General features: G+C 45.5%; 1 protein-coding gene across 1 annotated transcript in view; it reads left to right on the plus strand.

Annotated features, from left to right (window-relative positions):
* Positions 1-27,966, plus strand: part of VWA5B1 (von Willebrand factor A domain containing 5B1) — a 56,178-nt gene that overhangs the window by 21,276 nt on the left and 6,936 nt on the right. Inside the window, exons 8-18 of the mRNA XM_033156511.1 lie at positions 2,194-2,370; positions 7,768-7,878; positions 8,989-9,191; positions 10,258-10,372; positions 17,663-17,848; positions 19,290-19,485; positions 21,297-21,493; positions 24,462-24,690; positions 25,788-26,108; positions 26,743-26,880; positions 27,631-27,738. Coding sequence (XP_033012402.1) covers positions 2,194-2,370; positions 7,768-7,878; positions 8,989-9,191; positions 10,258-10,372; positions 17,663-17,848; positions 19,290-19,485; positions 21,297-21,493; positions 24,462-24,690; positions 25,788-26,108; positions 26,743-26,880; positions 27,631-27,738 — 1,981 coding nt within the window. The remainder of the gene's footprint in view (positions 1-2,193; positions 2,371-7,767; positions 7,879-8,988; positions 9,192-10,257; positions 10,373-17,662; positions 17,849-19,289; positions 19,486-21,296; positions 21,494-24,461; positions 24,691-25,787; positions 26,109-26,742; positions 26,881-27,630; positions 27,739-27,966) is intronic.

The following is a 27,966-nucleotide window of genomic DNA, read 5'->3' on the forward strand; positions in this document are numbered from 1 at the left end:
CTGTCTTTGGCGTGTTATGCAAATACTCGTTAGCTAGTGGGATTACGTGGGACAAACATCCTGGGGAAACAGTGGGCAACTAATGAGCTTTTGTTAGTTTATACCATAATTGGATAATGGGTTGAGGGTGTTAATAAGAACCCATGCAAATGTCTTTCCCAATTCAAGGCACAGGGGGACTCAGATGATTAAGCAGAAACGCATTTTATTCTTGGCAGAGCAGCTGCACTATTGAGTTTCAAACCAAGGCTAGCAGTGCGGGAAATGTTTGCCTACACTCTTCAGCCAAAAGAAGACTCTGAGACCAACTCACCAAGATCTATAATAAGAGAGGCCCTGCCCTTAGACATGGCACAAGAGGAAAAGTAGGGTTGCAATACATCCAGAATTTCCCTTCCATAGCTGGGATTTGGCCCGTCTGGGCAGAAATCGCTGAAACGTCTGGGGAAATCCGGACGTATGGCAGCTCATGTTGGAAGTGTAGATTTCGGCGAATTCCCTTAAAAAAAGCTCAAAACTTGTTATTTTTTTCCCACATTGTGCAAAACAAAGCTCAACAATGTTGGCCAAAAAGGGGTGTGGGGGTGTGGGAAGGCTCAACAGCTTTGCCAAAAAAAAAAAAGAGAGCTCAACTTTTGTGTCCGGGTTCTCACTTTTTGAAAGATGGCAATCCTAGAAGGGATTGAGGAGGAAAAGTGAATTCTGGTACTAGTTCTTAGTTACAAAGCTCTTATAATGACCATTAAATTATAAACAGTTTAAGGAAGAGGAGAGGAGCCCCATATCACCGGCTTCTCAACTGGGCTGATGAAATGTTTTGCTTCTCCTCTCTCACCATTACAGCCTGATGGAATGGTTGCTACCAAATGGCTGCTGAGAGAGGAAGTAGTCTGATGGGTACATCCATATCAGTCACGACACAAGACATCCTATTAAACAAATCCCACCTTTATTTCCTTTTAAAAGCTCAGATAAATGTTTTCATGTCGTCACGCATTTCTGACATCTTCATAACGTCTCATCATTGCTTTTTTGCGGGGTGTGACAGGGTGAGCGGGTATTTATATAATGAAAAGCTGAAGACAAATAGAGAGAAGCAATGACACATTTCATTGGATGTGACTACATAGATAATTATCTCAATCAATCCGTTAGGGATCATGTTAATATAAAGAAATACAAAAGAGACACACACACCTCCACATACACACATACCGAGAGAATGAGGATTTAATGGAAAAGAAGTGTGTAGAAATAAAACTAATAGCAGTAATACCATGGACAAAAAAAAAAAATCCTTCCAGTAGCACCTTAGAGACCAACTAAGTTTGTTCTTGGTATGAGCTTTCGTGGGCATGCACACTTCTTCAGATACTTTTTTTCAGCCAGAGTTGACAATTGTGTGTGTGTATTAACAACTAGCTTTGCAGCACTGGACTGGGAGTGGGGGGTGGGAAAGCATCAAGGCAAGCTTTTTCATTGCACTTCTTCAGATACACGAAAGCTTATTTTGACCATGGCAGACCAACACGGCTACCTACCTGTAACCAGTAATAGCATGGAAATAGGGTACCAGTATATAAGGTAAAGAACAGCATAGAAAAAAGAAAAAGAGAAGGGAAAGGGGAAATATGTGTACACACACACACACACACGAAGAGGAAAGGTATAAAGACCTCTGAGAATAAGGGCTCAGCCCCACATTTCCTTGACCCCTGTTTTGATCATATCGTATACCAATTAATTTCCCCGGCTTTTCTCATTGCTCCACAGTTGTGCCTTGCCAAAATCTTATCTTACCCACTGAATGGAAGCTTAGTTAAGCAAAGTCTCTCTTTGGCTTTTCCACGCATCTGGTAAGATCCAGTTCAGTAAGATCAGATCTTTGCGGAACAAGAAAAGTTCTCAGGCTGGGGGGATTTGGTCAGTTCACGGTACAATCAAAATGCAGGCCAAGCGAAAGTGTGGATGAACCCTAGGTTATAAGAGGAAGTGCTATCTTAGAATCATAGAGTTGGAAGAGACCACAAGGGCCATCCAGTCCAACCCCCTGCCAAGCAGGAAACACCATCTTCAGCTCCATGATTCTAATTTATGGAAAGGACCTTCCATTCTCAGAAATTAAACCGGCTTGCTTGTTTTTAAATGAAAGACAACAATAGCCTGTACTGATTTTCTTGTTGGTTGTTGCAGACAGAAATCATCAGGAAGCGGCTCCACAAGGACATCCCTCACCACCCGGTGATCATGTTGAACTTCTGTCCTGATCTGAGGACGGTCCAACCCAACCTCAGGAAGAGCCACGGAGAATTCATCTTTCTCGTGGACCGCAGTGGGAGTATGAGTGGTGTGAACATCAACCGTGTCAAGGTGTGCATGGCTACATGATTCTTGCATGTAGTGTGGGAAGGGCATTCGTTCGCGAATGCCTTCTAGTTTCACTGGGCAAGTGGGTAGAAAATTGAGTTGCCACACGATGCAATGCTTAGCAGTGGCCCTCTGGTGACACAGTTTTCCATGCTGGAAGTTAATGCAGAGTGTGTGTGGAAAGGAGCATGGGGCAGTTAATGGCAGGGAGCAGGCAACCTTCTGACAACCATCTCCCTTAAAAGCAAACTAGAGATACAATGGCCCTCTTTGTCCCCCACCCAGGTAAGTAAGCTAGCAAGCATTATCGAACTTCAAAGATGCTTTTCCAACTGGTGTAAATACTTAGAGCAGGGGTAGGCAACCTAAGACTCATGGGCCGGATGCGGCCTAATCAACTTCTCAATCCAGCCCACGGACAGTCCGGGAATCAGTGTGTTTTTTACATGAGTAAAATGTGTGCTTTTATTTAAAATGCATCTCTGGGTTATTTGTGGGGCTTGCCTGGTGTTTTTACGTGAGTAGAATGTGTGCTTTTATTTAAAATGCATCTCTGGGTTATTTGTGGGGCCTGCCTGGTGTTTTGACATGAGTAGAATGCGTGCTTTTATTTAAAATGCATCTCTGGGTTATTTGTGGGGCATAGGAATTTGTTCATCCCCCCCCCCCCAAAAAAATATAGTCTGGCCCATCACATGGTCTGAGGGACGGTGGACTGGCCCACGGCTGAAAAAGGTTGCTGACCCCTGGCTTAGAGGGTGCAAAACAGGGATGGTGAAGGGGGGGTGGCCTAGGGAGAAGGGGGGTGGCACAGGAGGGTGTGTGTGACCTGGAGGGCTGGATGGAGCAAATTGGAGAGCCACATGGCCCCCTAGCTGTACCTAATTTGTGCTCAAGTCTTTTTTCTAAAAGACTCAGCAGTGCAAAGTCTTTTCCTTTTATTGAAACCCAATTCAGTTTCAAACAAACCCCAGTTACCATTTTATTACTTTCTGCCGCACCCCCAGTTTCTTTTATCTTCTCCCCCAGCACGAACCATCCTTCAGATCAATCCATTCAGCATGGACACGTAAAGGCTAATCAAACTCTCTGCGTTTTTTCTTTCCCTGAGAGCCACCAGATTTATTCAGAGATAAGAGGGGAAGGGAAGCTGAAAACAAGAACAAACACACAGGGAGATCTTGGTGGTCCTGTTTGCACGTCACTGTGTTCCCCGGCCCCGTTCTCATGGCGACGGCTGATAGCTGTGGCCTCAAGCGATTGCTTTTATTAAAATGTGTTTGTGTTCAGTTTTGTTACTTTATTATTTCGTTATCATGCTTTTTAGACAGTTTCGGGCGGAATTTCCTGAAAATGGAGAGAATCCACACAGATTACACACACACACACACACACACACACACACACACACACATTCCATTCTCACTCCTTGATTTTGGAGAGAAGCCAAGCTACGTATTTTTTTTTTTTACCAGTTCTGCAAAACTGGTAAAATTTACCAATAAGCAGCGGGTTTTCCAGGAGAAAGCCATGGGGCAAGGGCAAAACTGCTCAGACCTATTCTTTCTAAGCATGGGACAAGTGAATATCCTCCAACATGTTGCAGCAGAAAAACGTGATTCCTGTTTTTTGGGGCCATCTTATCGTGCGAGTCACATGGCTTACACAAGACCCCCAAAATGGGATGTCCCAATTTAATCAGGACAGTTGAGGGATATGCAAGTGCAAATCTGGATTAGCTAGGCCTGTGCCATTGGGCTGGGAATGGTGTACGGTTAAGCAAAATCTGTGCTGACGAATGGATGCACATTTAAATCGGGCATGTGTTGTTGAATGGGAGGCGATGCACAGTTAAGCCAAGCCTGTGTGCTGTTGAACAGGGAACGATGCACAGTTAAGCCAGGTCTGTGTTGGGGAATAAAATTAAACCAGGTCTGCATTGTTGGATGGGAAGTGATGCACAGTTAAGCCAGGACTGTACGTTGAATGAGAAACAAGGCTGAAGTTCAGGTGTTGCACAGGCATTACGATGCAGGCATTACAAAACTTTCAGATATTTAAAAGTTGCGTATTCTTTTCACTTTTGGAGAGCTGACCTTCTCAGAAAGCAGAAATATAAATGGGGGTGGGGGGTGGGAATCCAAAATGGTATGTTTTACCCCCTGTTATCGGCACATTCCTGTCACACCCCCCCTCCCCACCTCACCCACCCCAGCTAGGAAAATGGAGGGTGAAGTGCTGCAGCTATTTACTCTTTCAAAGTGGTGACTCATCGTCAGTGCATCAATCCCTCATTCAAGACACAGGGAGGTCTCCTTTTCCTTGTCCTTCATTCAGCTAAGTGACTTCTTAATTATTCTTCAGGGATTCTGCTCTGTCATCCTGACAATGGCATATAATGTTGTTTAATGTGCTCCTTCAGCCACAGCTAAGCACTCTTGATAGCTCTTCCATGCTGAACAAAGTCGAAGCGGGTGGAATAGTTCAAATTTGGGCCTTTGGCACTCGCTCGCTCCTCTTGCCAAGCGGAGCACGGGAAGCGGCATTTATGTGACTGAACAAATGACACATGGGAGGTTTCCTGATTGGGAAACGCCTACCGTACGGAGAACAGGGGTCTCTCTGTGTTGTGAATATGTGTGTGCTTAGGGTGTGGGTCTGTGTTGTGGTGTTTCTCTCGCTTTCTCTCTGAATGTGGTGTATACTAACCATAGCTCCCTCAGCCATTTTCTGCTGCACTTGGAGAACAGCTGCCTGTTGGAGCACCCAGGAAGCTTAGGCCAAGTAGCTGTACCCATGAAGAGCAAGAACTTTGGGGCACCTGTAGCTCGCTTCCAGGAGGGAAACCTATTTATATGGAGGTTGTAGATGTTGTTGGGTTGCTGCCAGCCAGCCAGCCAGCCAGCCCTGCATAACCTCCAACAATGATGAAAATATGGGTGTCAATAATAATAATAATAATAATATAATATTTATACCCTGCCCATCTGGCTTCCAACATACAGTATATGAAAACATAATAAAACTATACAGGGCTGCCTTTAGATGTCTTCTAAAGGTTATCTCCTGGGCTTGGGGGTCGCATAACTCCATACCCTTCAACGTTTCTCCAATGAAAATAGGGACGTACTCAGGAAGAGTGGGACATAATCGCAATGCACCCCCACCTGAGAGGTGCCGGAACTGAGTTCTGGTGAGTTCCAGCTGAAAAAAGCCCCGGGAACTTCCTGTACAGAAAGCAGGTGCTCCGTCACGGAGCTTTTCAACCCAGCCCTGCCGTTTTGCTTAAAACGAGCAACTTTGCAGAGGGCTGGGCCTGCTAAAGTTTTGTTGTGTTGTGCATTCAGAAGCAGCAGAGGAGGGAGGGAGAAGGCAACCTTGTATAGTCTGAGGAAATTGTAATTTCTGTTTATGAACAGCAAGATTGGAAATGGGTCGCCTGAAGGGAATATTATCTTCATATAAACAAGATTATGCCTGGGTGGGTGGAATAATGGTTTTGGGTGCAGCGGAAACCCATTGTCTCTTTGTATTGCTAATGGCAGCTCCCTGAATGGAAATCACAAATCTAGATTTATTTCTTAAACTCCCAAGGGGTGTGTGGAAACATGTTCTGGTGCTAGGGAAAAAAATACCTTTGAAGGTGAGTAAATAGCTGACAATGATTCACCTTGTATGTATTTAATTTTTAATCTTCCTTGTTAGCCTGTCTATTTATCTACATCTCTTGGAAGAGCTCAGGAGGGGACCCTGTTGAATAGTGTGTGTGCTTGATGTTGAGCATCTGCTGTTGAATGGCTGTGAATGAGTCTGTCACTTTGGGTTCTCCTGCAGTCATAGAATCATAGAATTGTAGAGTTGGAAGGGACCCCAAGGGTCATCTAGTCCAACCCCCTGCAATGCAGGAATGTGTTCTTGAGTACAGTCTGGAATATCATTTTAAACAAACCACCCTGCCCCTGGGTGGTTCCCAGATAATTTGCCTGCAGGGGGTGCTGCTTGGGAGGCTATGGCACCCCCAGGACCTCACCCAGCAGAGCTGAACACATTTTGAATTAAGTGGAAACAAAACACTTTACCAACTAAAGAGAGGGGCCCTTCTAAGACTGCAAAACTCAGGGTCACCTAACTTTAGCACTTGGGGCCAAACCCCACGGTTCTGTCATTGCAGGACCCCCTAAACGACCCCCAAGAAAGTGACAGACAATGCCAAAAAGCACAACTTGATGTCGAAAAGTGGAGAACTGGACTTCAGATTGGGAAATTAAGAAACTGAGAGCAACTGGATTTGGCAGATTCACCAGTCCCTAGCCCGGGGTCTAAAATATGGGTAGGCAAACTAAGGCCCAGAGGCCAGAGCCGGCCCAATTGCCTTCTCAATCCAGCCCGCAGATGGTCCAGAAATCAGTGTGTTTTTGCATGAGTAGAATGTGTCCTTTTATTTAACATGCATCTCTGGGTTATTTGTGGGGCACAGGAATCTGTTCGTTATTGTTCTTCAGAATATAGTCCAACCCCCCACAAGGTCTGAGGGACAGTGGACCAGCTCCCTGCTGAAAAAGTTTGCTGACCCCTGTCTAAAACTGCTAGCGGAATCTTGCAGAACTTTAGTGCTAACTTCTGTGTTATCATCTGGGAGGGGGAGAGGAATCTATCTATTTGCAACCCAGAAAATCCTGGGAGTTTTGCATATTTTCATGCGATGGAATTCATGGTTGTTTTCCGGCATACTTTTTTATGCCATTTAAATTTCTGGTGTGACGTGGCATTACGTTGATCAAAAAGCCGCAGTTACATAATGCAACGGGCAATGCAGTATAAAAGGAACATAGGAATCCAGGAAAAGAGCAGCGCTGCAAGTTGGCTGAAAGGGGAGGACTTGCAAATAAACAAATATTGCAGGGAAACCCTCTATCTCCACTGCTCTTTGATCCAAATGAATCAAAGCCTTAGCTCCCTTAGCTGTGATGGTCCCCAGAATTTCTCACTGCTCAGCCTGCTGCCATGCTGGTGTGTGTGTGAGAGATTGTGAGAGCCTACTGCTTCTTGAAGGAGCCCATTTCACTGCTGGAACAGTCCTCAACATTAAAAGCCCTCTACTAATGTTCTGCTGAAATGCAATTTCCACTCTGGAACAAGACAGCCATCCAGGTAGTTGAAAAGCATGATCTTCTTAATCTTCATCTCTCCAGACTAAACATTCCCAGCTCTTTCAACCCTCCCTCAAAGGACTTGGTTTGCAGACCCCTCAGCCGCTATTTGTCATGTTAAAGTTTCCACTCTTCATTTTCTTTTCTTCCCCAAAGGAAACTAAAGCTGTCTCTGGGAAAAAATGGAACCACATATATGCCACTATCAAGCAGAAGTCCTGACTTTCTGTTTCTTTCTTCCCTTTGCCAGGATGCCCTCCTGGTCATTCTGAAGAGTCTGATGCCAACGTGTCTATTCAATATCATTGGATTTGGATCGACCTTCAAGGCCTTGTTTCCTTCCAGCCAGACCTACTGCGAGGTGAGGGAACGCTTTCTGTCTCTTCTATTTCAAATCTCCCTTTCCTCAGAGACCTTGACCTGTCATGAGCAGACTTTGTGGTGACTCCGTAATTCCCTTCAGAGTTTCACATAAGGGAGCAGTGGGGACATGCTAGCTGGATCTGCCTCCTTCATCACATCCCCCTCAACTAGGCCTGTCACCCTCCACTCGCTGAAGAATGAACAGGATTTTCTGGAACCAGTTCACTGTGCGTAGATTAGGCCTGTGTGTGTAAGTTTCTAATAACCTCAATGTCAAACTTATCCACATGATTCTATCTCCCCCAGCTAATTCTCATCTATCTCATTGATCTTGATGAGAAATGAGTTATCCGCCCCGCTCCCCCAGTTCTCTCTTCTTATATGAACATAAGAAGTTCCCTGCAGGATCAGGCCAATGGCCCATGTAGTCCAGCAACCTTTTCTCACTGGCCAACCAGATGCCTCTTTGAAGCCCATAAGGAATACCTAAGCGCTCTCTCCCCACTTGCAAGTCCCAGAAGCTGGCATTCAGTGTCTCCATCACTGAAGATGGAACATAGTTTGTGCCTAGTAGCCATTGATAGCCTTATGCACCATGACCTTTTTCCTAATCCGCTCTTAAATCCATCCAAGTTGGTGGCCACATATGATGTTATTATACTTTGGTTTAGAGAAAAGGTAAGAGGTGCCGTGATAGAAATTTATAAAACTATGCATGACATTGAGGAAGCTAATAGAGAAAAGTTTTTCTCCCTCTCTCGTAAGACTAGAACTTGGGGACATCAAATCCCTGGGCTCTGAGCCTTGTTCCCTTGGGCGTTTCCCAGCTGGTGCCTCCCTCCACCCTTCTGCATCCATGACAATTGTGTTGCAGCTGACAGAATCGATGGCGTTGTGTGTTTGGTTGCAGTGCTGTGCTTACAATAGATTCCCTGTTTTGCAGGTGTGCTCTCAAGGCCCCCAAAGGTTGGTTGCTCCTCGCCTAGCATAACCCTTACATAACCCTGCCCCATATCCTGCCTCGTGTCCACGTGAACCCCACCACAAATGCCAGTTTGCCTTTTGTTCATGTGTGAGCCCCCTGGGTGGTTCTTGTGCTCCTCTGCAGGAGAACTTGGCCACTGCATGTGAAAGCATAAAGAAGATCCGTGCTGACATGGGTGGCACCAACGTCTTGTCGCCCTTGAGGTGGGTCATCCGGCAGCCGATCCACCAAGGCCACCCACGGCTGCTCTTCCTGCTGACTGATGGCGCCGTCAGCAACACGGGAAAGGTCATTGAACTTGTCCGGAACCACTCATTCTCCACTAGGTAGAAGCCCCTTCTGGCATTTCCTCTCCCCCTTGCTTTTGCAACAGCCTCTCCCATCCTACACTGTATTGACAAATCTATTTATTGACTTGTGACCTTTATGCCAGGCTGAATGCAAAGGCAAATCTCCCCAGTCTTTCTGGGCTGTCAGTTTGGGGCTTTGTGGAAGCTGAAAGCTCTTTCTGTGAGCTCCCAGGCTCTCAATCTGACCATCATGTCTCCTTCATGTTTGACTGGAAGGAAACTAAAGGAATGGTGGATAGAACTCGTGGTGGGGAGGGAGGAGAATTGGCATTGTAGGCTAGTAGACTGTTATAGATTTGGTGAAGGTCAGTCTGGATGATGATACCTGTGGGTCTCTTCCAAACCTACAATTCTGTATTTGTGAGGGCAGAATCTACAAGAGGAAACCTGGTGAACTTGTCACACTACAGTAGTCCCTTTGTTAAGGTAATGGCCCTAGCTAGCCAGCTAAGTACCCATCCTTCGCATCTTAAAGAGTGACCTCTGTTGCCATAGAGATGAATGAGTGGGCCTTTTCTCACCTCCCCTGGCTGGATTGCACTTCATCCTAGAATGGTGCACAAATAAAAAGTAGTAGAACACAATAAGAAGTAATAGAAATGAGTTAAAAAGAATACCGTAATTAAGATGCACCAGAACAGATTTAGAGCCAGCAATTAGAGTACAGCCTGCCCTAACAGCATAGGAGCCAGCTCCTAGCGGCCAAAGTCCCTTCACCACCACCACCCCCAATAAATGACAGTGGCCAGCATCTTCTGTGCCTTAGTTTCCAAAGGCCTGTCTGAATAGGAAGGAAGGAACAGGAAGGAAGGATAACAAGGAGGAATCCTGTCTAATCCTGCACAGAAGGGAATTTCACAATGCTGGAGCAGCCACAGAAAAGTCTATCTCTCATGCCACCACCAGCTGTGCTTCTGTTGTTGATGGGAGCAAAATTCATTTGGAATTCTGGCCTTGCAGAACTTTCCACTGCCAGAGTCTTGGCATTTCCTTTCACCACCATTGCGGGCGCATCCAATCCCTCTGTCCTTTCCTCTTGCAGGTGCTATACTTTTGGCATTGGGCAGAATGCCTGTCGGAGGCTGGTAAATGGCCTGGCTGCTGTGTCCAAAGGAAGTGCGGAATTCCTGGTCGAGGGAGAGAGGTTGCAGCCAAAGGTACTGCTGTGGTTTTCCATCTCCTTTGCACCTGTGAGAAACAACTGGGGCCTGCAAGAAAGGGTTGCAATGTGGGCTGCTCCTCTTCACTCTTCCAGCCAGCCGGCTGAGTTACATGATTATGAGAGGGGAAGAAAAAGTTCTCTCCCTCTCTCTTCCCCCAACCCCACATACTTTCCATATGAAATGCATTGATCTATAAACGGTTCTCTATCACATGACCCCCAAAACGTAACCCCTGGGGAAGATACTGATGGGGAAGATACTGCAGCTCCTTCCACCTTTATCAGACTTGGATAGCAAGCTCCCAATAGCATACCTAACTCATTGACCTTGTAAAAGCCATGTTTGCACAACCAGGTAAGAGCCCTTTAAGATAGCATAGCTAGATTCTCCAAGGAGGAGAAGCCAAGTACAGTACAGGCTTTGCCAAGCTACCTAAGGCTTCAGATGGACTCGGCAATCTGCTGAAATGTTTATCCAACAGGGGCCACTGAGAGCTGTCCAGGGTCCTGATGTCTGTTTAAGCTGCTTCTGCCTGACTTAGCCTGCCTGGAAAAACTTATCTGATGGCTTCCAGTTCCCTGACCCCAAGCTCTGACACAACAGGCTATTGGGCTCCCCTTGAACCCAAAAAGGACTGTTGGGAATGATGGGAAGTGTGCTGTGGCAATATCGTTCTGGTGATATTGTTCCTGCCCGCTCAATACATTTGCTGCCTCCACTTTGTCCTCTGCACGACTGTACAAGAATCACATGCAGAAGTAAAAGAAGACAGAACACTCCAAAAAAAAAGACATAACACTGTGTGTGTGTGTGTGTGTGTGTGTGTGTGTGTATCTATCTATCTATCTGGACCTACAGATGGCAATTTGTGAACCATGATTCAGAAAGTGGTGGTTGGAGGTGGGTTCTCAGACATGCTCCAAAGCGTCTAAGCAACTTTAAATCCACTCCAAAGCAAATCAATTGCAAGAGTTTTTTCCACTGTGGAAATGTGCATAGATCTGCGCCCCCCCCCATAACTCTGGGGAAGGGGCAAAGTGTGCCCTGAACACCAACCACTTCCAAGTCCATCTTCCCACGTTAGGGACTAGAATCATCAGAATGATGGCCCCAGTGCACCCATTTTTGTGTGCCTGAGAGCTTTCACTTGGCTTTAGGGAGCCAGTGCAAACTTTGAAGTGCTTTGGAATCAGTTGTTTTCTATCATTAAATAATGATAATTAATTAATTGGTTGTGGATGAGCTCAATTTAAGTTTGGTCACCCTACGGCAGAGAAGCATGACCCAAAGACAAAATTGGCAATTAAGATCAGCACACTTTTTTGAATAACATTTTTATTAGTTTTCCAATATACCCCCAAAATAGCCAAATTATAACAGTAAAAATTAATTCCCAAACTATACAATTATCAGAGTGCCAATCAACACCCAATTATTCACTTAGTGAAAGTGGCTCCCCGCATGATAATTTGGGTGCATTTCCAATCTTATATCACTGCGTTCCATAATCCTAATTAATGTCAGTTACATTTCAGTTATAATAATAATCCCTTTGTTAACAGCTACATAATTAATTATTTCCATTTGTGATGTTGCAGTATATAAATTTATAAAGCTTTAAGTGAGGAACTCAAACTATTATCTTTATTGTGCCCTGGGTGTGAAAACTCTTATATCCATGGAGATTCCTTCTGTCCATATATGGTGTTGTCTCTTTCACTTCCCAGCTGTTGTTTTCTCCCATTGTGGCTTGGGGCGGAACTGAATCTCAAAGGTTCTCAAAGGTCTTATCTTTCCGTCCCTTGCTTTGATGTCTGCTGGAAACCATTTCGTCTAACTAGTCGCAGATCTTCACCATTTCCCCCTCAGCCTAGGAAAAGGTGGGCAGTTTTTGAATGCACTGAAGATTTAATACTCCTTTCCAACTCTCAGAGTCTCTGCAGCATTCTTATCACAGCCCCCAAATTCTTTTCCTTCCAGCAAGAGATTTATGGCCCAATTAAACTTTATCTTAGATTTCATTCTGTCAGTAGTGTACACAAATCTCAGTCTCTTTTTTCTTGTCTGTTGTTTTTAAGTGGAGGTGAGGGCAATTACTCTGTCTTTCCAACACAGTCATACCTGAGCTTCCCCTCCGCCTCCTTTCTTTATTTCAGACCACACAGAGTTTCCATTTTTTCTTGTTATTATCAATATTACTCCAACGTCCTAAGGTCAGCACATTTGGGAACAGAAGACAACTGCATGCATCTGAGCCAGGCTTTCTCAAGAAGTGTTTCATTTGCTGGCTCATACTGGGATCATTGATCAAAGGTACCTTCAGGGTGCACCAGAGCAGCCTTTGCTAACCTGGTGCCACCAGATGTTTAGAACTACAGCTCCCATCAGCTCCAGGCAACAGTGCCCCTCATGTAGAAGGTTCCAATTTTCACTTTGGGCATCTCCAGGTACAGTTGAAACCCTGGCAGGTAGACAGCACTGAGCTATGTGAAGGTCTAATAGTGCTTAAGGAAGCTTCCTGTATTTATTATGAGCATCTGTAGCCCATTGGTAGACCTCATCCTTTGCCTTCAGAAGGTCCCAGGTCCTTGGCATCTACAGGCAGGGCTGGGAAAGACCTGAAATATCAAAGAGCCTCTTATTGTCTTTGTAAACAATCTCATGTTAGAGGGATCAATGGTCTGATTCGGTATAAGGCAGCTTTCTAAGCTCCTGTACAATTTGCTGCACCTTTCATTTCCTTTGTGTATTTTCCCTGACACACACACACACACACACACACACACACACCACACACACAAACACAAAACATATATACACACACTCCTGATGTGCTTGTATCATGTATCAGGCAGCTTCTGATATTCCTAGCTTGGCCAAAGGTTTGTGTGCTTGGACTGGCATGTGTGTTTGATAGAGATGTAGCTTCTTGAGATGCTAGGGAGGAATCCAATCCCTAGAACAAAATAAAAGATATTGTGCATTGAACAAACAAAATTCTAACAAGAGGCGAAAATCCATAAGGCACAGGGATTTGTCAGGGGCAGGTTCCAGAAAACAGAACTGATGCCTGAAAAATAGAAACAGGCAGAGCATATCTGAGGCCAGCATCGTCCTTTGACATTCTGTTTTCTGGAGGAAGGGCCACAACTCAGTGAGAAGAGCACCTGCTTTGCTTGTTGAACATCCCAAGTTCACTCTCCATCATCTCCAGGTAAGGCTGTGAGAGACCCCCACCTGGAACCTTGGGGAACCACTGCCAGTCAGTGGTAGGCAGTACAATAGCCATCAAACATAGTAGCTACACAGCCTCTGCAGTGTCTCCTTGTCTCCACACACCACATCATCCCACCAGAAAAAGCAACCCCCCCCCCCCGGATTTCATTACGAATCAAAATTCCTCCAAGATGCTCTGGTCTTTTAATGTGACAACACAGCATTAGTCTTGCAGTTGAGTCTAAACTTCTGATCATCTAATGATTCCCCCCCTGCCATCTCAGAAGGACTGCGGAGGCAGGCGGTTTGGCAGCTGGTGCTCTTTCTCCGCTCTCTGACGCCCACACATTGAGTGGGCCCAGTTATGTTGGATGAAAAGCGCCCCCGCGGACCAGTCACCGGAGAGATGCAATTTACCCTTTTGTGTGTAAGAGCAGGGAGATTGGCAGGGGAGTGCGTGTCTATGTGCAGGAAGAAAGAACTGTCTTGGTTGGAGAAAGGGATTTGCTTTCACCGCATCGGAGACAATAGAAGCAGAGGAGACGTAACTTTCTCAAGAAGTGGAACCAGTCCTTCTGTTTTCTAGCCAGGGCCTGAACCTGGGTGTTCACTAGCCAGAAAGCAGGGGGTCGGGGGAGGGGGGAAGCAATAATACAGGGCTGGTTTTGCTTGCCTCTGAGTGTGATGTCAAAGCAGCTTGGTGTGTCAGACTCCCCACACCGACAACTCTTTAAACGTTAGGCTTTTTCAGACCACCAGAGTAAAAAGCCATTGTTTTCCTCACGCCATGCCCTGGAACGATGCTCAGCCTGGGCCCTTGTGGAGGATGGTGGCCAGACTTGGAAGAAAAGGATAAAAGCTCTGCTTCTGCCAGATGGCCCTGTAGAGTTTCTCCACCCGCTGGAGAACTTAGGTGAACTGGTTCCCCTATCTCCCAATTTCTGTGCCCACAAATAGGGATGGACAAATCTGCTCTTCCAGGGGCTTTTCAGTTTCTCATTGCCCCCACTCTGAAATACTGTCCTCCACTTTTCTGAAGTACTTTGTGATTGATTAACTTTCTTCCCCCCCCCCCACACACCCTCATGAAAATTGGTCAGCCATTTCAGTGCAAATGTCTCCTAATAAACACTTTTTTTGTACACGGTTTTGATATACACACACCTTCCCCCCCCCCCTCAAAGCAGTCCCTTAACATAATGCACATTGTTTGCATGTTGCTTTCAGGGATATTTGGATTTTGGGGCACTCTTGCCCTTAATAGGTGCGCTTTTGCACACATTATTTGGCAGGAAAACTGCGAAATTTGGAGAAGGGCGAATTTCAAAGGATAGGTGTGTTTCAGTTTGCGTATTGGTTCAAGAAGAGCAGATTAGACTGTTTCTCATTAAAATGTTGGTAACATAAAAGTTCTCCTCCATCCCACCTCACAAACAGAGTGAAGATGTTTGAGAGGCTAGTTTGCATATAATTTTAAGAGTGGCTATCACCAATATTTGAAAAGATCTATCTCGTTGTTGTTTTTTCCTGGCTTGGCAAGCATTTGGGCACTCTGACTGCTACAACGTCCTCTCATATTATCCATATTATCCAAGCATCCCTCTTTACCAGGAATGCCCACTCCTTCCTGATCCCTGTCCAATGGCCATCACAGTATCAGTATCAGGGCATTATCAAGACAAGGCATAGGCGAACTCAGCCCTCCAGATGTTTTGGGACTACAATTCCCACCATCCCTGACCACTGGTCCTGTTAGCTAGGGATGATGGGAGTTGTAGTCCCAAAACATCTGGAGGGCCGAATTTCCCTATGCCTGATCAAGACGAACTCAGGATGCAAGGGAGAAACGTGCTAAGAGGAAGGGACGCTTGGCAAATCCACACCGTGATCAACTCCCGCCTGGAAACCAATGTCCCCACTGTGGAAGGACATGTGGATCCAGAATTGGCCTCCACAGTCACTTACCGACTCATTGTTAAAGCCATGTTTATGGAAGACAGTCTTACTTGCCTACGAGTGATCACCAGAGAAGAGAAGAAGAAGATGATTATCAGAGCAAAAGGAGGGAAAGTGTATTGCTCCTTGCGTTCCTTGGAGACATTGGATGGATTTTGAGGTGCAACTCTGCTTGCTCAGAAGGCTCTGCGTGGTGTTAAGACAGATATAGTGGGAGAGTCCAGATTCCTAAATTGTCTCTGTCCCTTTGATCTCTGTGCTGACTTGTCCTTTTAAGTCAAAGTGTCATTTAAATTCCATCCTCTTTCCCCTTCCACCTCCACCTCCTCTCACACTTTTTCTGGACTTACAAGCAACGTGGTCTTGGTGCTTGCATCTTCCAAAAAAGAAGGGGCAATAGGAGCTTCTTTGTTTCTCCAACTAGTTAGTTAGCTAGGGCTATAAGAACTCTTCCCAAACAAGAATGCGCTTCCCTTAATAAACATAAGCTTCCTTATCTTACACTTAGTCCGAGTGCCTTCCAGTTAAAGGTGTGCTCCAAGCAAGGATCCATTTTGCTAAAGGTAACCTCCTGCTGTTGCATACAAACACCAAGTGCTGCCAGGAGGAAAGGTCAGATAAAAATGCCATGAATATATAAATGTTCACAAAACGTTTGGACCTCCCAACTCACAGTCCAGCAATGACACTTCTAATCAGGGTTGGTCCAGCTGGAAAAGAAGGTTTCAAGAGTCTGTGGACCACCGGCTCTTCTCCTTCCAGTCTGGATAAAATCTTGCCAGCTCACAAGTTTTGCACAACCTTTAAATTTATTTATTTTTTTGCACCCCTCCCTTTTTTTGCAGATCAGCCAAGTGGGGGTGGGGGGGGGGGGAGAGAAAGAGACAGAGAGCAAATGAGGGGATGGAATTTATGTGTCTTCAAAAGCTTGAGGTTCTCCGCTCTGAGATGAAAGCAAGCATTTATAGGGCCATTCATTTGGCCGTTGGACTGTTGGAAAAAAGCAGTGTCAACTGCTCTTGGGGGACACATGGAGCAGCCTCATCTAAAACAACACTTCCCTGTTTTGCCCTGTGATTTATAGCAGAAGGGTTCACTCTCTTTTGCCTCTGAAAAACAGGTCCTGCACCATGGGCTAGGATGGAGAGGCAGAGGATTCTGAGGACTGCAGCATTGCAGACAACATTTATTTTATTTTTTAAAATAAGTGTAGCGTTTAATGCACCCTGTTCCTGGAGCACTAACCAAAGGAAGGAAGCAGCATAGGAATGAATCAAAATCAACAAAGCAGTTGTGGCACTTTCAATACATTTTAAAATGCATTTATTGCAGCATAAGCTTTCGGAAGGTGGAGTTAGGAGTGAGCAGATTCAGCACCCCAAGACACACACACACACACACACACACACACACACACACACACACACACACTCACTCTCTTCATGGGTTTGCTCTGTCTTGTGTTTCACTCCTCCTTAACTCTGTTTAATTGGAGCCATACTCTACGGTTTCACTCATACATAAGGATGGAGGAATCTGTCCGTTTCAGCTTCTCTCGGTTTCTCATTCTTAAATTCAGTTCTCCACAGCAACATTTGTGATTCTTTAAAAAACAAAAAAATCGTCAGCATTTTTGTGCAGATTTCTCCTGATAAGTGCATTTGTATGCATTTTCTCCCCGAAATAACACGTTTCCCCCCCCCCAAGCAATTTCCTGATATATAATGCATTTTCTATGTTACGTTCTATGTGTGGATTGTGAATTGGACTTGGAGAGTGGGCTTTACCTGTTGCAATCACACATAGGGATATGATTTGGGTTTTTAGGGCTTTCTAGTTCAATGCCAGTACATCAATTATTCCTAGAAACAAGCTAAGCACCCATGAAGCTCTTTATTCTGCCGACTTTCCATAGCAGTGAGCAACCTTGCGTCCATATTCTGCCCTAACCAAAATTTCCAAATGGCCTTCAAAGGCAGCTCCAGGTAGAATTCATGGCAGTAGTCCAGCCTGAATATGTGGATAACTATGATCAGATCTCAGCACAAAGGTTTACCAGTACATGTGAGTGGAATCTGATTTGACAGACTTGTTCTTGCTCTGGGTTTCCAGATGATAAAATCTCTGAAGAAGGCGATGGCTCCTGTCATTAGCGATGTCTCGGTGGACTGGGTCTTCCCTGAAACAGCCGAAGTCTTAATCTCACCTGTCAGTGCCAGCTGCCTTTTTCCAGGGGACCGGTTGGTGGGCTACAGCATTGTCTGTGATACGTCCCTGTATGTTTCTAACCCCAGGATGGTGAGTAACACCCCACAGTAAACCTTCTGCTTAATATAATGCCATGAACAATATGCTTCCAGGATCTGGCTCCATCCTGTTCTTCCACCATTATAGAAAAAATTGGGGTTGACTTTTACAGGCTCAACACTCCCTCAAAGGATTCAGTGTCCCCTAAGTCCATTATCAGTCAGAGATGAATGGATGGAGGGAAGATCCCGTGAAAGCAAGGTAGATCTTATTTTTCTGTTGCAGCAGAGTTCTCCTCCCCACCTTGCAAAGAGGCGAGGACCCAGAACGAAGGTGTGTGAGAACTTCTAAAGACTTAGAACTTAGAAATTGCCCAGCCCCTTAACCAAAGACCACCCAAAAGCATCATATACACATCATAGAAAGAGGTGGTCTACAACAGAAATTTGAGTGTGGCTTTTCTCCTGATAGCGAGATAATGGTCACTGATCACATTAACTGGCCAGTCTGGGCCATTCTTTTGAGATGGTGAATACCTTAGTTTTTTGTTTGTTTTTTAAAAAAATTGTCTATCTATCAATACTTTTCAAGTTTATACATTTCACTAATTTTACAATCATTTTGACATTTCAAAACTTGACTTCCTTCCCCCTCTTTCTGCGGTTTTAATATCTTCTGCATATCCAAATTAACTTAATTTGCTCATTTACTCATCTTCTTTAAATATATACTCTTATAAAACTGCAGATTATTACAACAATCCTGCCAATGATTTCATCTGTTTATAATTCATCTGTAAATATTCAACAAACCATTTCCATTTTTTTATTTAGAAAACTGTTATCTTAATTTCTTATTCTTCCGGTAATTTTTGCCATTTCTGCATATTCCATAAGTTTTTTATATCCATTCTTCCTTTGCTGGGACTTCTGTTCTTTCCATTTTGGGGGCAAGTAAATACCTTAGTTCTTGAATCCAGGTCACAGCCGTACCCTGTTCAGCTGAGATTCCTGCATTGCAGGGGGTTGGACTAGATGACTCTTGGGGTCCCTTCCAACATTACAATTCTATGATTCCGTGTAGAAGGCATTATACAAACACAATGCCCTGAGAATCAGGAGGTCCACTCCCAGTTACAGCAGGCAATGCCGAAGTCAATGAGGCAATGTTTCAGCCAGGTAAGGTGGCATCTTTTATTAATGGTCACTCTTACCTGAGAAATCAGACCTGGGAGAAAAAAAGACAGCAAGTGGAGAAGGGCTGTAGCTTATCATTAGAGCAACTGCTTTGCATGCAGAAGGTCCCATGTTCAATTCCAGGTAGGACTGGGAGAGAAGCCTGTCTGAAACCCTAGATGGCTGCTGCCAGTCAGTGTAGATAGCAACGAGATAGATGGACCAAATGGTTTGGGTCAGTATCAGGTAGCTTTGGTGGCAGGAGCTGAATGATCCTTTTGAACCAGTTTCCTTCCTTGCTTTCCTCTCTCCCCTAGGACAAGAGGCGACGCTACAGCATGTTGCATTCCCAAGAGTCTGGCAGCTCCGTTTTCTTCCACTCACAAGATGAAGGAGGTGGCTCGGATGCCTGGGGCTGCCTCAAGGATTCAGAAACCGGGTTGCCATCAGAGAGGACCCCTGAACTCCTGGGGATTGGCAGAGACCTGGGAAGTGAATCCGATGTGGACTCTGGTCAGTTTCCTCTCCTTCAGCTCCTTGGATGTAGTTCATACATGTAAAAGGGGGAAAGAAGATTTTCTCCTTTACTGTTCCTAAACGCCCCTCCTTTTCCAGATGTTTTGCACCGTTCTCCACGTTTCCACATCAAGTTTGGTTGTGGTGGTGTGGCGACCTCATGAAAATTCATTAGCGTCCTTGTGCAGATCTCTTTTCAGATACACATGCTTTTATCCAATTTTGCCTAATTCACACATCTTTTGCAAAGCAACTTTCCCTAATATGTGCATTATATTCACAAATGTGTGCATTCCCCCCCATACATAATTCATTTTTAAAAATTATTATTTTCGTATGCAATGTTTGGTTGGAAATCTCCATTGCAGAATTTAGAGAAGTGCTAGTTTTGAAGGAGTTGTGCTCCAGTCTGTGTATTGGTTCAGAATGTGTGAATTCGGTAGGTTCACCTTTAAATGAATATGGAATTGTCTTTCTGCCAAGTCCTTGGGAAAGAAACCACCTTCTTTTGGTTCCTTTTGCATGTCGCTTTACAGCCCACAATGGTGCAAAGTGCAGGGGCTCATCCTGGAAATGCATTTGTACCTGGTGCAGTAAAGCACCACACTTCAGATGAAAGCCAGTGTGGCAAAGTGGTTAGAGTGCTGCGCTAGGACTTGGGAGAGGACCGAGTTCAAATCCCCACTCATCCATGAAGCTCTCTGGGTGATCTTGGATCAGTAACCATCTCTAGGGCTTAACCTACTTCACAGGATTGTGAGAGTCAAATGGAGAGGGGGCAGAACCACAGATGCTACGTTAGGCTCCTTGAAGAGTCATTCCACGCAAAATCACCTGGTGCCATGTGCTCTCATGACTCATATTTTCTTCATTTTTTAAAAATGTGTAGATACCTATGAGATAACCTCAAATTACTTTTTAAATATTTTTTGGTCCAAAATTGGGCGCAGGAGAATTTTTATTTTTATTTTTATTTTCACGCAATTTAGGTTAATGCAATTTCTGTGTCAGTTTAGAAAAAACCTCCCATTTCGCTTTTTTAAAAAAATGCCTGCTCCAAAGGTCTTATCTTACTATACTAGGGATTTTATAGCTATATATGAAATTTCACGCATATCGGTTAATATCTTGACCCTCCTCCTCCACCAAAATAGCTGTTCACTTGGCTGTTTTCCTATGTCATGAAGGCTGAAATTTCAGTTCAGTGGAGCACTTACTGTTCCCAACCCTAACCCTGTGGAAAGCCATCTAATTAGACTTTAATTTGATTTTGAGATGTTTTTAGGAGGCAATTTAATTATTGTTTGATTTTATACCAGTGTTATGTATCATGTATCTGATGTTAGCCACCCTGAGCCCGACTTCGGCCGGGGAGGGCGGGATATAAATAAAAGTTATTATTATTATTATTATTACTTATTATTCCTTTGTAAGAAAATATGTAGTAACGCAAAACCATTTTTTGCAGGGAGAGGGAATCAATTGGGGGGGGGGGGTGACAAGAAATTTTTCGCACCGGGTACCACCTGACCTTCCCATGCCTCTGCCTTTCACCAGCCTTTTTATTGCCTGACTCATTTTATTTCTCAAGGGAATTGCAGCTTTGAGGAGAGCTTTGCCTATCAAACTTCCCCCTGCCGCCCTTGTCTATACTGCTATGTAAAATAGGGTTGTATCCAAGGCTGGTCCTACTCAAAGTAGGTCTATTGAAGTTAATGGGCATGGCTAACTTAGGTTCATTAATTTCAGTGGGCCTAGTCTAAGTCAGATTTAGTTGCCTACAACCTACTGGCACTTTGTCTTCCCAGGAGTGGATGCGACAACAGCTCCGTCACGGCGTAGGGCGTACAGCACCAATCAAATTGCTGACCACGAGCCATTCCGGAAGGTTCCCACAGCTAGCGACCCCAGCTCTGCCCTCATTAAGAATCCGCTTCGGAAGGCCCAGTTGCAGGATCTCACCCAACTCAGCCCAGAACCGCCATTGTGGCAGGTTGAGTTTCAGGTAAGTTCCCTTGCACTTTGAGTAAAATATACGTTGGAAAGGGTGTCCCTGGAACTGTTTATCTGCGTGCCTTTTTGTTTTTTTTCTTTCATTTTTTTAAAATATCATTTTTATTGTTTTTATATAAATACATTGAGAAAAACTCTCACATTTATCTTTCCATTCATTTAACATTTTGGCCTTTTAGGGCCATGACTTCCCTCAAACCCTCCACATGATTTTCTAATATCTATTACTTTATACTATACTTCTTAACTCAATCATTGCTTTAAATCATCATATCCAACTTAATCACTATAATTTCATATTTACAATGACATTTATTCGATAATCTACGAAGCTTCTTGCAATCCTATCAACGTATTTGATTGAATACCATTGTCTTTTAAATAATTCGTAAATTTAGTCCAGTCTTTGATGAATTTCTGGTCCCACTGTTCTCGAATTCCTCCTGTCATTTTATCCAATTCTGTATACTCCAGTAATTTCACTGTCCATTCTTCCTTTGTCGGTGTTTCTTCTTGTTTCCATTTTTGTGCTATTAAGATTCTCGCCGCAGTCACTGCATATTGGAAAAGTTTAAAGTCTTGTTTTTTAATGTCTATACCAGCCTTTTTTTTTTTTTAATGAGTGTGTCGAAAGCTTATTTGCCACACCTCCGAAAGTTCAGCACACCAGAGCAAGTGGCACAAGCTGTCTCCCACCATGGTAGACTGTCTCCCCAGATTCACACATTCCTAAACAATATGCAAACCAAAACACAGCTATCCTTAAAAAAAAGAAGAATTTTAAAAAAGCGTGAACCTAGGAATGGAGTGTGACCCTCTCAGTACTAATCCCCACCCCACCCCTTCTAAGAAAGGGCCTTGTTTAAAACACACAGAACGTCACAGAGGTTCCAGCTGTGGTTACCAAGCAACTGAGCCCTGGTATCATACACCTAATCTTCCTCTCCGTAATTAAAGCAGCTGGCTGACTGAAGCTCATATATTTTGCTTTGTCTACCTCGCAAGAGGTCAACGAAACCTTTCCAATAAGTGGAGCAGCATAGATCACTCTAGACATGACGTTCAGAGGAGTCAGGGTGCCGGTCTGTTGGCTCTATAAACCATGAAGAGTCCTTGTAGCACCTCAAAGATTAACCATGGTTGGAATCATTGTGGAGAGCCGCTAGCTGCACTGGGTACTTAACCAAAGTGCGTCTGACAAAGTGAGCATGAAAGCTTATGCTGTAAGGAGTAAGTCTTGGAGGCAGTGCGAGAATCTCTCTTGCTCAAACACAGCATGATTAAGAATACAAGAGCATCAGAGGCCTGCTGGATCAGGCCAACAGCCTATCTAGTGCAGCATCCCGTTCTCCCAGTGGCCAACCAGGTGCCTGCAGCAAACCAGCAAGCAGGATTTGAGCACAAGAGCACTATGCCTTCCGGGGGTTTCCAGCAACTGGTATTCAGAAGTATTGCTGCCTCTAATTACAGCATGGAAGCAGTTGTTTAGACTCGGTTTAGCTTGCTGTAAGATGCCTGCTCAGGGGTGTCAACTTGAATAAAATATTGGGCGGGGGGGTGGGAGGGGGTAAGTAAGCCCTGCCCCGTACAATCAATCACAAGACATGGTATATGCACACCATTTGAATGGCAATGCCCATCAACTTTGCGGACCCTCAGCCCCCTCAAATATTTTAGGGGGGGCAAAGGGAACTCGGTACCCAGGAGTTGGCCCCTATTAGCCTGCTCTCTGTACCATTTTTTTAAATAGGTGCTTCTAAACTTCTCCCCAGATTTTTGAGTTCTGAATGGCCTTGTCTCATGCTCTACTGACTGAGCTGTAATGCCCAATTATTCTTGGCTGAGGCTGATGGGCCTGATGGGCTGAGGTTGAGAGCCCAACAATATCTAGAGGGCTACTATAAGCCAACAGACCTTGTGGGAAGCCCAGTCTGCAACCTGAGGAATAGTAGCAGTGGTCTACCTAACTGAGCAGGAATCAGAGTTACTGAGCTGGAGAATGGGAAACCCTTTGAAAGTAGAAAATCTTATTTAAGGCTTGTGGCTTAGAGTACGTGCTCTGCACAGAGAGGGTCTCGTTTCTGGTCCTCGGCAACTCCAGTTCAAAGCCCCAGCTAAACAGGGGGAAACTCTGCACTACATGAGAGCCTACAAAGCTGATGCAAGCCAGAATCAACCATTTTCAGAAAAGACGACCAATAGTTTAACCCTGGAAGTGGGAAACCTTTGGCCTTTGGGCTGAATGCCACCCTCAAGGCTTTACCAACTGGCCTTCAGGCAACATTGTCCTTGAGCACTTTTACCTGGCTGGATAGAGTGAGTGGTGTGTGTGTGTGTGTGTGTGTGTGTGTGTGTAATTGTCTGGCTTTGGTGTGGCTGGAATGAAGCCTGCTGCACAAAGGTAAGAGTCTCATCTGCTCCTGCTCCTCCCAGTTTTGCCTCAAGCCCCACCTATGCAGCGCCAAAAGGTGGCCAAAATGCAGCCCTTGGAGCCAAAAACCTTCCCTTCCCTTGCTGCATGTGGACCCCATTTCTGACCACTCTTGTTGCTCAGTGGCATAGCGTGGGTTGCCAGCACCCAGGGAAGGATGGAGTACACATGTGCATTCAACTGCCTAATGACATCCACATTACCCAGGAGATCGCAGCTGCAGAGATAAGAAAAGAAGAGTTGCTTCATTGCCTGGAGTGGTTACTTCCTGGTTCACACGGAGAGGTCATTTTCAATGGAGCCACATAAGCATATAGCTGAATTGACACAGCACAGGGTGTTGAAATTTTGCACTCCCTAACAATTTTCTGCCCGGGGCAACTGCCCCTGTGGCCCCCAAACACTACGCCACTGTTGTCACTGTTATCTCAGAACCAGCTGTTCTTCCTGAGTGATGCCCTTGTTACCCCGGAGTGTGTTTGGGTGGGAGTATGCATGGGATCCTACCTCTCCTCTCCTGACCTTTCAGTCTTCTCAGGCTTTCTCTGCCAGCCCTCAAATATCTACCCCAAGAATACGGGGGGTCGGAGCAAGGCGGCCCTCCCTGCTGCAGCAGAGTCGTCTCTCCTTCTGCCACCACCCAGAATCACCGCAGCAGCACGTCAGCCTTGCACAGACTGGGAAGAACTTTGGGCCACTCGAGACCGACTCCCTCCCGGGGTCCATTTTTTCAGAGAGCCGGAGCCCGGGGGATCTGGGTAAGCCATCCAAATCACCAGGTCTTAGGAGGCTTAGTTTGGTCAGAATTGAGTATACATTTCCAGAGTTAACACTAAGTACATTACTTCTGTCAAATGAGCCACCGTGGCTGCTAGAGGGCCATGGAAATTTGTGTCCCGGGCTTTTTAGACTCGTCTACCCATGGGTGGACACGGGTGGCGCTGTGGTCTAAACCACTGAGCCTAGGGCTTGCCGATTGGAAGGTCAGCGGTTCGAATCCCCGCAACAGGGTGAGCTCCTTGGTCCCAGCTCCTGCCAGTTCGAAAGCACGTCAAAGTGCAAGTAGATAAATAGGTACCACTCCGGTGGGAAGGTAAATGGCGTTTCCATGCGCTGCTCTGGTTCACCAGAAGTGGCTTGGTCATGCTGACCACGTGACCTGGAAGCTGTACGCTGGCTCCCTCGGCCAGTAAAGTGAGACGAGCGCCGCAACCCCAGAGTCGTCCGCGATTGGACCTAATGGTTACCTTTACCTCTACCCATGTACTATCTGAAATGGTTACCTTTACCTCTACCCATGTACTACCCATGTACACATCGGTTGCCAGATGTGAAATATATTAGCATTATTTTCAGCTCTCCTTGCCCCATTGCTAGTTGAAAATAATTGAGTTAGACAGACTAATGATCTGGCTTTTCAAGTAGCTTCATATATCACTCCCTCTAATAGCAAACTCAGCTGGTGAGCGCTAACAGGATTGTAGCAGGGGATCCAGAAGACTGCAGAAGTACAAAAAGATTTAGGGGGAGAATCATAGAATTGGAAGGGACCCTGAGGATCATCTAGCCCAACCCCTGCAATGCAGGAATATGCAGTTGTCCCATACAGGGATCGTACCTGCAACCTTGGAGTTATCAGCACCACGAAGAGGGCACCAACCCCTCTCCATTCCAATGGGGACTGAGCATGCTCAATGGAGATGGAATACTGCAGTGGAAAACCAAAGGGGAAGGGGGGAAAGGAATGGAGCAGCTTGGAAGAAGGGAATGGTTGGCTGAGTAGAAACCTGAACAAGACATTTTGTTGCAGGTCCCACAGGTATCACATAATTGCTTGCATGCCTCTCCCCTGCAGATGTTGCCCCGCACCCATCCTTCCTCTTTGAAACGGAGACGTCGTCGGATTGGGAATCCTACGACCCAGATATCGGCTCAGCCAGCGGCAGCTGGCGGCACTCTCCAAGATCCACCTGCAAGGCAGTGGTGAAAGGGCTGCGGAACAACGAAGTGGTCCAGTGGGAGGTACTCTTTGACATCGCGCCGCTTTTCCGAGGTCGGGAGGGCAAGAGGAACGACGAAGATGATCTCTGGAGCGAGACCTTCCACCACCTGGCTGCCAAGTCCGTCGTCCGGGACTTTGAGCAGCTCGCAGAGAGGGAATGTGAAATTGAGCACGGTAACTTGCATTGATAGCTTCAATGAAAGTGCTACTCTTTGCTGGGGGGTGGGGTGGGGGTGGAAGATGGAGTTCCCCCAGTAAGCCAAACCATGTTTTAACATGCTGTAGATATAACTTGGGGCCCTGTCCATCATCATCATCATCATTAAAATTTATATACTGCCCTTCATCTGCAGATCTCAGGGTAGCTCACAACATAAAATACAATATAAAAGCACAAAATACATGATTAAAAAACGCCCACAAATGAATAACCCCATCTCCCCCACCCGCTCCCACAAACACATGTGGGTGTTAATCAGCCCAAGGCCTGGTTGAAGAGGAATGTTTTTGCCTGGCGCCTAAAGGTGTATAATGAAGGCACTAGGTGAGCCTCCCTAGGGAGAGTATTCCACAAATGAGGAGCCATTGCAGAAAAGGCCCTTTCTCGTGTTGCCACTGTCCGGACATCTCGAGGAGGAGGCACATGAAGGAGGGCCTCAGATGATCATCTCAGGGTCCAGGTAGGTTCATATGGACGACTTTCTTACTGTGCAGTCACATTGGAGGCCCTATCTGTAGGAAGCAAACTTTTCTCTCTCTGGAAAAGAAAAGGATTGACTATCTCTACCCGGTACTTTTTGTCCAACAGGGTCCGGCCGGCGGTACCAGGTGATTGCCGTGCACACCAGCAAAGCCTGCAATGTGATCAGCAAATACACAGCTTTTCTTCCCGCAGACCTGAGCAACAACAGCTACTTGCCGACCGTTGTGGAATATCCCAATGCAGGTAGAGGAGCTCAGCCGGAGCACAAGGGTTGTGGGCAACAGCACCTGGTGTCACCTGGAAGACTGACCAGTGCAAGGGTTATGGCATATGCTCCTGTGGACTAGAAATGTAGGAGACTGCCTTGTGCAGAATCAGGCCTTGGAGCCATCTCATGCAGGGCTGCCTGCCATGGGTGTAGCCAGGATTTTTGTTGGAGAGGGGGCAAGTCTTTTGTTGGGAGGGCAGGTCTTTTGTTGTGGGGGGGGAACCTCAGTTAGCTATGTATTTTTTATTGATTTAGGGGGGCAGCTGCCGCTCCCTGCCCACCCACCCAGCTACACCCATGCTGGCTATCTTTTAAAAGACATCCGAAGGCAGCCCTGTTTAGGGAAGTTTTTAATGTTTAATTCTGTATTGTGTTTTAAATATTCGGTTGGGAGCCGCCCAGAGTGGCTGGGGAAACCCAACCAGATGGGTGGGGTATAAATAATTTGTTGTTGTTGTTGTTGTTGTTGTTGTTGTTGTTGTTGTTGTTGTTGTTGTTGTTGTTGTTATACCTGCATTCCCTTCTGAGAAGCTTCCCAGGGTCCCCATGCCAGCAGTAGGCAAACATGGGTGGAGAAATTGTTGTAAATAGCTCCATTTTGCAGGTGTGTATGTGTGTGTTTGTGTGTTTCATTTCCATTGGGTTAGAAGACATGCCCACCCCCTCCCAAACCCTCAAAATTGCCAGTTCTCACTCTATAGTGGTTCCATCTGATTTGTTCCAAGGTCCAGCCCTGAAACCAGGCAGCCAACGTAATTCTGAGAACAGACGGCACAGAACGCTCTCCTCTGGGCTGGGACGCATCCAGTCAACCTGTGGTCAAGATGCACCAGGTGACCAATTGCATGGCATGAGTAAGATAACAGCATTCCCATAGGCTTCTTTTCTTTTTCTTTTTCTAAAATAAATGTGATTTTTTTTTCAGTTTTCACAATATGACAAAGACACAGAAATTTGCAAACACAAATTATGAATACAATTCCATATTTGACTCCCCCCGCCTTTTCTACTTTAGATTTTTAACACCGCATATTCCGCTTTACTCCATTTTAAAGCTATTC

Source organism: Lacerta agilis, chromosome 8 (assembly GCF_009819535.1).
Source record: "Lacerta agilis isolate rLacAgi1 chromosome 8, rLacAgi1.pri, whole genome shotgun sequence".
Taxonomy (NCBI): domain Eukaryota; kingdom Metazoa; phylum Chordata; class Lepidosauria; order Squamata; family Lacertidae; genus Lacerta; species Lacerta agilis.